General features: G+C 34.8%; 1 protein-coding gene across 1 annotated transcript; it reads right to left on the reverse strand.

The window, feature by feature from the left end:
* Window positions 1-1,369: 1,369 nt before the first annotated feature.
* On the reverse strand, window positions 1,370-11,384 carry LOC132553741 (N-alpha-acetyltransferase 50-like). Its single transcript, XM_060218012.1, has 5 exons — window positions 11,338-11,384; window positions 8,672-8,808; window positions 5,973-6,092; window positions 4,795-4,861; window positions 1,370-3,545 (listed from the first exon to the last, which is right to left on the reverse strand). The coding sequence occupies exons 1-5, from the start codon at window positions 11,343-11,345 to the stop codon at window positions 3,353-3,355; spliced, it is 525 nt and encodes a 174-aa protein (XP_060073995.1). The 5' UTR covers window positions 11,346-11,384; the 3' UTR covers window positions 1,370-3,352.
* Window position 11,385: the final 1 nt, after the last annotated feature.

The raw sequence follows: 11,385 nt of genomic DNA on the forward strand, positions 1-11,385 counted from the left end.
GGATAAGACCCAATCTGATATCCCAGAGTTACTGCCCTTTGTTTCACCCTGGCAGTACCTGATGGTATAGAGATAAGCTGGACAGTAAATACCTGCCGAGAATGGATATGATGCAGTTCCCCTTCTATTTAATTGTCACTTAGCTTACATATTAGCTGGACTTACAAAGTAATATCCTAGTTTTTAGCAAGAAGAAGGAAATAATGTTTAACAAAATCAATACGACAGGAGTATGGTGAAAACTATGAAAAATATCCGACACAAATAGAGTGCCAACATGTAACATTCCTGATTTTGAATACTTAATATCTCCACCTAAATCAGTCATTCTGTTGATGTATTTATATATATTTCTTTCTAACAGACTAGTATAATATCAGTGACTAATTATTTATTCACAGTACTAGTGTTATGTTGAATGATTCTGAATATTACATGAACAAACTACAGGTTTAATGTTCAAATTTCAATCCACTACACTTTTTCACTGCATCTGCTACCGGACAAAAAATTGTAATGTGAAATTCAGGTATAAAATGGACAAAAAAAAAAAGAGAACAGGTTCTTATCACCAAACTTCTTACATTTAACTGTAACTTCTTACAGGTTCTTATCACCAAACTTCTTACAGGTAACTGTAACTTCTTACAGGTTCTTATCACCAAAACCTCTTACATTTAACTGTAACTTCTTACAGGTAACTATAACTTCTTACAGGTTCTTATCACCAAACTTCTTACATTTAACTGTAACTTCTTACAGGTAACTATAACTTCTTACAGGTTCTTATCACCAAACTTCTTACAGGTAACTATAACTTCTTACAGGTTCTTATCACCAAACTTCTTACATTTAACTGTAACTTTTTACAGGTAACTATAACTTCTTACAGGTTCTTATCACCAAACTTCTTACATTTAACTGTAACTTCTTACAGGTTCTTATCACCAAACTTCTTACATATAACTGAATTCTCTACATACTTCAATTCAATTCAGGAGATATAGAATGACAAATATATGACAGACAATTGAAGTTTTCATTTAATCAATCTTTGTCTATCACCATAAATCTGCATAAAATGAATCCATACATGTATATTTCATAATCACATTCATTAAACCGTAGGATTTTTCCATAAGTTTTTCTGTAAGCCTTAAAAAGATTTTGATAAATCTTGTTAGAAAAGAAAAATAATTCGTTTATATTTTTTATGAAATTAGGGTTTCCACAAACTAGAAGCATTTATACAGAGATTTTTAATTTCCATCATCATTCTTCCAGAGTAAATTTATGATAAGATTTTTTCTGACGGTAAACTTTTTTCTATAATCATTATTTTTCCTTTAAAGTTTTTATCCTTTCTTTAAAAAGAAAAAATTAATACTGGTTTATCAGAGGGAAACAGGGTTTGCTTCATAATGATAACTTCAGTGAAAATGACATGCATTTTGTTTTTTAAGTTAAGATAAATATATATAGATAATATGTGAAGTAGTAAATGAAAAACTATCCTCAATATTAAGCCCCGCATGACTATACATTGCATAGCAACTTCAAAAGATGTTTTAAATAAAACAAAGAAACAGCCAGTAGCATCACTCTCTTCAGTTCGTTCCACCAACATATTCTGGGTGAGAATTTAGGACTTATCCCCAATCAGGTTATTATGCTGAAGTACTAGATGCTCCTGACCCCTTTACAGGTCACTGTGAAATTTTACAAGCTTAACAAAGTAATATATTAAGCATTATTGGGAAGTGTTTAAGAAATATGTAATCAAATTATGAACAAGAATGCGTAAAAAGGGAAAAAAAATGTTTACATTGAACAATTAACATGATGACTATTTCTCTGTGTTTCAAAAAAGTCCAAGGATAGAGCCAACACCGGGATGTGTGGTAGTGGATAGGTAGGTCCCGGTGTCATCTGGGTACCAAATAGCATGTAGGGCAATTGTAGAGTAAGGCCAAATCTAAAAGGAATACCTCATTCGCCAGTCAACTAATAAACAGACACGAAAAAATTTACTTGTCCCTAGTTTGTTGCGTACTTCTTTATTTTTTTATTTCATTTTTTATATATATATAATATTAATATATATATATATACACAGAATCTACTTTATATATCATCCCTGAATTTTTAATGCTGGATTTGTTTTCTCTACCAAACCTGCGTACAATGCTAGCGGTACCTTCCTTGAACATTTACATACAATAAACAAATAAAATATTTTACGATGGAAGGGAAGATTGTTTTTTTTTTCGTGAACTGCCAACAACAAAGTATCATTGCAAACACATTCTAATGTAAACATAAGGTTGTTTGCCTTTGATAACATGAAAATTGAAAGCGATGAATATTAGCATTTAACTGATTTTGGTTGGCATTCATATGTGTTATGAATGCCATATCTTGATCTTGCCTCCTCCTACCTAATCCAGTAAATGGTCTCCTCATCAAATATAAATTTGTTATTGTCTTTAAATCAATCTAGTTCACTAAAGTATTTATCAGGTGTGAATAATTGCTTAAAAAAGATGTCTGGTATTCATCAATTTTTGCAAGGCGTATTATACTTCTTCAAATCAAAGAATATCCAGGTCTACTTTGCCAAATTTTTTCAAATTTTTAGAAAGAAAAAGTGCAGTTAATGTCTAAAATTGCACAGATTAACACATCTTCATTTTCATATCAATTTTCATTTATCTTGGAACAAGATCTAGGGCTTCACACAAAATCTCTTACCTTAAAAATCAAAGGGTGGGCTTATTAAAGGACTGTAGAACAGTGTATCATTTGCTGGTATTTCTGTTGAAACACCAGACTTTGGATTATTATATACAATGTATATATATAATTAGTATCAATAAAAAGGTTTGGTTGTTGCAAGAACTGATCAGGGTCAAGCAATTTTTAAATAGATATTTTGTGCTTATATTTCCAAATATGTTTTCACAGGAAGAATTCAAAATTCAAGGAGGTATCAGTAACATCAAAAACCATAATATATTCTGGTTTGTCCTGTTATATGCCTGCAATGTCTATTATAAATGATTTCCTAACACAATTTCTATACTTGTCACCAGCTCACCCTTTGATTAAAAAAAACATATTTCACTAAGTGATAATGTGGCATTATCTTTTTCCAATACCCAATACATTTGCTCCACAAAATACATAATCACTTTAAATTCATACTCTCTATAATGATAGTATTTCACATATACTCTGGGCTCTCCTCCAAAGGTCCTAGAGTTGATTTCTACACATTTTTTTTATTTCAGAAGGGAGATTTTATCACAATAGAAAGCCTATATACATTCCATTTTGTGAATTCACATGTGATTCACTTGGATTGTGATGTTTCCTGTCGCTGATCCGCCGTTTCCTCTTTGGGGGGTTTACCGCGGAAAGATTTTTGTAATACATATGCATCCGCTGGCTCAATTCTCTTGTAGTAGTTCTTTTTTTCCTCCACAATCTCAAATCCAAATTTCTCATAGAACTTAATGGCCACATCGTTGTTCACTTGAACATGTCTGAAATACAGATTTGATAGAAACATCAAGAAACAGAATTTACTGAACATTTTCAAGAAATATTCTGGAGAAATTTTATTGGCAAAAATGAATTAAAAAAGACATGTCATTACATTTATTTACAATTAAGGTTTTAATAAAATGCTATTGATACTACTTTGATAAGCACTGATACGTAAGTAAGATTATACAAAAGACAAACAAGAGAAAACCATCTTTTCATACTAATGTATTTTAGATTTTGGTACATGAAAGCTATATTAAAGTGCAGCATACAACTGTTTCATCCTTCTAGGAATTGCTACTGATGCTAGAGGCCTTATTTTTTCCAATTCAAGCTGGTAACTAGGTAAATCCAAAGTGATAAAAAACAAATGCTATTATCTAAATAAGGAAGGGCACAAGGCCCATAATTCAATAAATTTCATAATTTATATAAAATGAAACGGTTTCTATTTTATCACATTATAATGAAGTACATAGGGGTAAAGTCTATAAGAGCTACAACAATACGCCATGATTTATTTCTATAAAATCATATATTTTCATGGAGTCCAAATTTCCCGGCTTCACAAAAAATTTTCCTTTTCGTTGATGTTTAATTTTGTGCATACATCTTGCTAACAAAATCCACTATGTGCTACAATCCATGACAATTTTTATCTGCTTATTATTTTGTGGACATATAAATGCATAGATTTAGAGTAACCATGAATTTAACAAAAATAAATCCCCACAAAAATTAATGATTTCCCAGTATATGTGCTTTGATATGTGTTTTGATCAATGTTATCAATACAACATATTTTGTGTTAGTAACATTTATTGCAGTGCTATATAAAAGTTCAATAAAATGCAAACTTAAATTTTAAAAACTACATCTTACTGCATCATATCATCAACAAAATTAAAAAAAAGGTAATGTAGAATCTTACAAATCTCAACAGTTTCAAAAAGGGTTTTTAAACCTGTAGTGTAACGATAAAAACATTCTCGAGTAGTCAGAAGGTCTGATCAGGGACAGAAATCCATGTTTTGATAACGTGGGGTAAATTAGACCAATCTGTTCAGAAATTCTCACGACATGACAACAGCAAGGACATAAAAATAAAAAAAATTTATTCCGACAAGATATTTTAGAAATATCACATATAATTATTTATTTACATACACTTCATATTTTCTTTTTTTCTTCTTTCTTTGTTTTGATTAATTGATCTGATCAAAGATACATCTGAACTCTACTCACAGAAAGACATTGTCATAATTTCCATCAGTATCACAGATTTTCAACACATGTTCCAGCATGATCGTTCCTGCAAGAATATTGAAAAAATTACCTTTTCTATTTACACAAATTATTATAAGTGTAACGTTATTCTGCTAAATGTTTGTTGATACGTCTGAGCAGTGAGAAGAGACTACACTAAATTGCTGACAGATTTCTCTTTAGTAATGAAATTGATTCTGAAAGTTGATATGTGAATCTCTAACTTTTCTGAGCACAATCTGTGTATCACAAAATAACCTGTTGATCCAACAACACTCCCCTTTTTGCTTGTATGACTTCCCATGGGTTAAACAAATCCATGTCTGTACAGTTGAATTCCAGTATTATTTCCAAATCAGAATAATCCTCAAGGTTGTTACAAAATAAACGTAATTTCAACTTACAACAAGAGGCATAAAGGGCATGTATTGCTAACCTGGATTTCTTGGCTGAAATTGCTTCATCGAAACTAACGGAAACAGAATTTTCGAGATTAAAATCTATTTCTCCATTGGGCCCCACCTCTCTATCCTAGAGGGTCTGCCAAATCATTTATACAAAAAGTCTCCTTCGTCCAATAATGCTTCAAGACAAATTTAGACTGAATCCTACATTCGGACGGAAGATGAAGACAACATTCATTTCCCTTCACTAAAGGATGCTTTAGACCAAATTGAGACAGAATCTACACATAGCTATATAAGAAAAAAAGGTTTGAAGCAGTTTGCTCTCTTTCCCCTGTTAGGTGTTACCTTCCTGTCCCTGGGGATTGAGACCTACCATTTATACAAAATTGATTCTCCTTCACCCAAGAATGTTTCAGAAAAAATCAGGACAAAATCCTGGCATTCCAATGGATGAAGAATTTCAAAGAATTTGCTCTATTTCCCTTACCGGTTCTTGCCCCTTCCACACGAAGGTGTTGAGAGCAAATGCTTCAACAAAAGTGCATATTGTTCATCTAAGAATGCTTCAGACCAAATCTGGACAAAATCCAATGATTCCTTCAGAAGTATGGACTTCAAAGAATTTGCTAAATCTACAATTTTGTGCCCTGCCCTAAAGACCCCAAGGGGGTCACCTTTCAATATATACAGAATTACTTCCCCTTCAACCTGTTATCATTATGTATTATTTCTGAAGACAGTTAGACTTACCTATTCCCAGTCTGCGGTATGGAGCCAGTGCACCTAGTGTCATTATGTATAATCTCCGCTGACCGTCCGACACATCAATCCTACAGCATACGGCGCCTACCACTATATCATTGAAGTAGGCTAAAACAGCAAAACAATCCATTAACATTATATAATTTCATGGTTACCTTGGCTATTTATATCCGTACACAAATCAAAGAATTTTAAAAACATTTCTACATTATAATTTTTATCAAATTCAAAATCCAGACCTTTCCTCTTTTGAAAAGAACAAAATTTACCTATGAAATCCCTGCCCAGCATTGTCTGATATATTGACAGCTAAGTGATATCTAACAATCAAGACAAAAGCGTCATAATATGGAAACTTTGTGAAAAAAATAAATTGGTGTCTTCGATAGTTATCAGTTATTTCTTCAAATATGTTAAAACTTGTAAAAACATTGCCATTTTTAGAAATAGCAAAAGGAACCTTTTGACCCTGAGTTTTTGTGGGATCTTAATGTCTGATCACTGATTGTCATCCTAAATACCCCAGGGGTTGCAATAACTTTCCCTCTCTGTACCCCTAGAACCATCCTAAATAACCCAGGGGCTACGATAACTTTCACTCTCTGTACCCCTAGAACCATCCTAAATACCCCAGGGGCTACGATAACTTTTGCTCTCTGTACCCCTAGAACCATCCTAAATACCCCAGGGGCTACGATAACTTTTGCTCTCTGTACCTCTAGAACCATCCTAAATACCCCAGGGGCTATGATAACTTTTGCTCTCTGTACCTCTAGAACCATCCTTAATACCCCAAGGGCTACGATAACTTTTGCTCTCTGTACCTCTAGAACCATCCTAAATAACCCAGGGGTTACCATAACTTTCTCTCTCTGTACCCCTAGAACCATCCTTAATACCCAAAGGCTACGATAACTTTTGCTCTCTGTACCCCTAGAACCATCCTAAATACCCCAGGGGTTACCATAACTTTCGCTCTCTATACCCTAGGTGCTACCATAACTTTCTCTCTCTGTACCCCTAGAACCATTAATACCCCAGGGGTTACCATAACTTTCTCTCTCTGTACCCCTAGAACCATCCTTAATACCCCAGGGGTTACGATAACTTTCTCTCTCTGTACCCCTAGAACCATCCTTAATACCCCAGGGGCTACGATAACTTTTGCTCTCTGTACCTCTAGAACCATCCTAAATAACCCAGGGGTTACCATAACTTTCTCTCTCTGTACCCCTAGAACCATCCTAAATACCCCAGGGGTTACCATAACTTTCTCTCTCTGTACCCCTAGAACCATCCTAAATACCCCAGGGGTTACCATAACTTTCTCTCTCTGTACCCCTAGAACCATCCTTAATACCCAAAGGCTACGATAACTTTTGCTCTCTGTACCCCTAGAACCATCCTAAATACCCCAGGGGTTACCATAACTTTCTCTCTCTGTACCCCTAGAACCATCCTTAATACCCCAGGGGTTACCATAACTTTCACTCTCTGTACCTCTAGAACCATCCTTAATACCCCAGGGGTTACCATAACTTTCTCTCTCTGTACCCCTAGAACCATCCTTAATACCCCAGGGGCTACGATAACTTTCTCTCTCTGTACCCCTAGAACCATCCTAAATACCCCAGGGGTTACCATAACTTTCTCTCTCTGTACCCCTAGAACCATCCTTAATACCCCAGGGGTTACCATAACTTTCTCTCTCTGTACCCCTAGAACCATCCTTAATACCCAAAGGCTACGATAACTTTCTCTCTCTGTACCCCTAGAACCATCCTAAATACCCCAGGGGTTACCATAACTTTCTCTCTCTGTACCCCTAGAACCATCCTAAATACCCCAGGGGTTACCATAACTTTCTCTCTCTGTACCCCTAGAACCATCCTTAATACCCCAGGGGTTACCATAACTTTCTCTCTCTGTACCCCTAGAACCATCCTTAATACCCCAGGGGTTACGATAACTTTCTCTCTCTGTACCCCTAGGGGTTACGATAACTTTCTCTCTCTGACCCCTAGATACCATCCTTAATACCCAAAGGGTTACCATAACTTTCTCTCTCACCCCTAGAACCATCCTAAATACCCCAGGGGCTACGATAACTTTCTCTCTCTGTACCCCTAGAACCATCCTAAATACCCCAGGGGTTACAATAACGTTTTTTGCTCTCTGTACCCCTTGAACATTTCCTGGTATTAGAAAAGTGCTTTCAAATAAATTTCAGCTTAAAAATGGCTGCTGATATCAATTTTGAATATTTCATAATGCTTAAAATATGTTCTGATTTCCTGTAAATAAGTTTATAAAATCCTTGCCATGAGTTTAAATGTTAAACCCATGAGGTGAATGAGTAAAATCCAAAGTGATCAAAAGAAAATTCAAAATCTAGACGGGGAGGTGTGACTAGTCCTGACAACTCAATAAACATTGTGATTTTTGTATGATTTAATAAGTTTAGAACAAAGTCATGCACAGGAGTACATTCCGAACCATGCCTGTCTGTGAATCTTATTTGCTGATATTCTTCTTTATATCAACAGTAAAATACTGGGAATAAGTAGACAAAATGGGGACAATTTAGATCATTATGTCATTTAACTTCTAAAAAATGAAGACAACAAGGCTTATGATCTGCAACAGCTGACAGACATAACATTTTACATTCGCCAGGTTTACACTACCTAGTTTGGCTAATTCTCCAACTTCCAGAACATCTTTGTAGAACTTGTCATTGTATGTCACTGGAAACACCACTTGGTTTAGCCTCTTTAGTTGCTTTAAATTGTGTTGGGTGATGTCTCCCAATTCTGTTTGTCCCCTGAAATCAAAACAAAAAATAAACTAGGCAAAAATATATCAATCGCAACAGCATCACAATAGGCTGTTTCATTTTATACTATGTCTATCGATCGGTCTCGCCCTGTATGATATGTATCTGTTAAAGACTAAATAAGACTAAACAGTATCAAAGACCGCTTACCATATCCGGGCATAAGAACGGCCGCAGTGGTGATGCACTTGCATTTCACCTAGACCCGGAATGGATGTGAAAAGATATTAAAGTTCACCTGCCCGACCACATGGATTTTCCTGGGGTACTTTGGTTTTTCCCCATAGTAAGACCCCTCGTACGTCCATCCCGGCCAACAAAAGTGATTTATGTAAGTTGATAATCTTGTTTCACAATTGTTGTGAAATAAAGTTAATAACATAAATGGGTTGCAGTAAGCCTGAAAAAGCTAATATCTCTACAGTCAAACTCTCGAAGACACTTGCATCAAACTTGCTTAAAAACATTTGCAAGTGCCAAAAAGTCTCAGATGAAATTTCTCCAATCACCCATATCAAGAGCCACAATGATTTCATCAATACATATAGTTTTAATCTGCTGAATGCCGCCATCTTTTGTTACAAATACAATGCCTCAGCAGGATGTGATTGACAATGTTTTATAACTTAATCATATCAGTTAAGTTACTGTTCTGAGCTGATTTAATTTTGAATCCAACATATCAAATTAATACAGGTTTGTTTTATTAAATGCCAATATAGGCAACATTCACTCATAGATTGAAAATAGAAAAAAGAATTCATTTATACTGATATTTTAAAAATGTACTTATCTCAGAAATACTCATGGTGATGATGCATTGGTATTCATATTAAACCTATTGAGATCCACTTTTTCTAAACATGTCTGCGTTTATGAACGTTGCCGAACCAAATCCTTTAGATATTTCTGTGAGAGTTCGGAATGTACATGTACTATAAACACTTACATGCTCTATTCAGACTACACAGCAAACCTGCGCATGATTATACACCTGAATTCATGATTCTACCTGTGATATCACAAAAAGTGTGCAACACATGCAACATTGAACTTCACCGGTAAAAGCAATTGCTACACCTGTAAATTTGAGTATGCAGTCATGTGGTTTTTATAGTGACAGCCTTCTTAACTTCATACACATGTAACATCTGTATTTTAAGTGGGACCCACTTTAATTTTCACTTGCTTTGATATCCTCACAACGTGTTTCTTGATAGACACCTCTCTGTTGAAGTTTTTCTTAGTCTGGTCTTTGCATAATTACCAAGTAGATGTTTTTCTAGAAATTTTCTGAATCTTATAGATTTACCAAATGATGTGTATAATGAGGCTTTAAGAGGCACATTGACCAGGAATATGCAACAAAATGATTTCATGTCAACATTCACATTAATTAGTTCCACAGACTCAATTTGAGAATTACAATTGTTCATTATCTAAATGTTGAATATTTATTTTATCTGAAAGAGACGTTTTACGGTAACAGTTGTTTGATTGGACACTATTTACAATCAACCTATTTTCTAACAATTCTCTAACTAAAGAAGAATTCATATTTTAAAATTACCCAAATAAATAGGTGACAACAGACATGCATCTATAAACTCAACCATATCATGAATGGTGAACTCCTGAGTTGTAACTGATTTTGTCAAACCATCAGATGATTTGAAACTGGAGTGTTTTTGTACCGTAAAAGGCGTAGGTCAATGTGGCTTGTACATATATAAATAGTGCTTATTACAGTCTCTTTCACCCAGCTGATAGAACATGCTTCTCTGGCTCTGTTGGTAGTGCCTTGAATTATTCTGCCCTATACCTAGTAACAGTATGCATTCCTGTCACATTAACAGGGATGTGTTATGCCATGATGCTGAAGCATTTTGATTTTGAAATTTTACTAATACAGAAGTTTTTTGTCAGACAATGTATCACAACCCTAGCAAACAGATGTTTCAGCACATGGGTAAACACATGGGTGTTAGATGTTAAAGGGTGAATTGGTGATGTCCATAGGAATACTATATAGCCAGCATTTAAGGGAAGGGAAATAACTCCGCTCTATGCTCTTATAATATGTATTCGCATGTTTAAAAAGTTATTCTTTTAAGAAACGCTACCGACAATAATTCAAGTGTAACCGAACGCTACCTACTGGGTTATCACCGTCTATTTTGTCTTTTAGCATTGAATCGTTATTCCCATTTCATGTGTGATTTTTAAGCAGGTAACATATTGAAGATTATTTAATCGGAAGGCGTCACAATGGCTGCTAATCGGAAGGTCATAAACACTACTTATAAATGAACGATAGTACTGATCATACATTGCACATCATTTTAACAACTCGTATGCCACTCTGTCTCGGGGCAAGGCGCCTGTCGCCGATCTTAATATCACAGCAACACCTATAACAGGTACATTAATCTTAAGCAAACTCGTGAGCTTATGTTGAGTGATCTTATTGGAAATTAACTATACATATAATAAAAGTTAACTATATGAACTGTATACCTCGTCATCTTAGGTGTTACCCCGTCGCATGTGCTCTCGATCCCGCTT

The sequence above is a fragment of the Ylistrum balloti genome, unplaced genomic scaffold, assembly GCF_031769215.1.
Source record: "Ylistrum balloti isolate Yb309-2 unplaced genomic scaffold, AGI_CSIRO_Ybal_v1 Utg370346, whole genome shotgun sequence".
Lineage (NCBI taxonomy): Eukaryota > Metazoa > Mollusca > Bivalvia > Pectinida > Pectinidae > Ylistrum > Ylistrum balloti.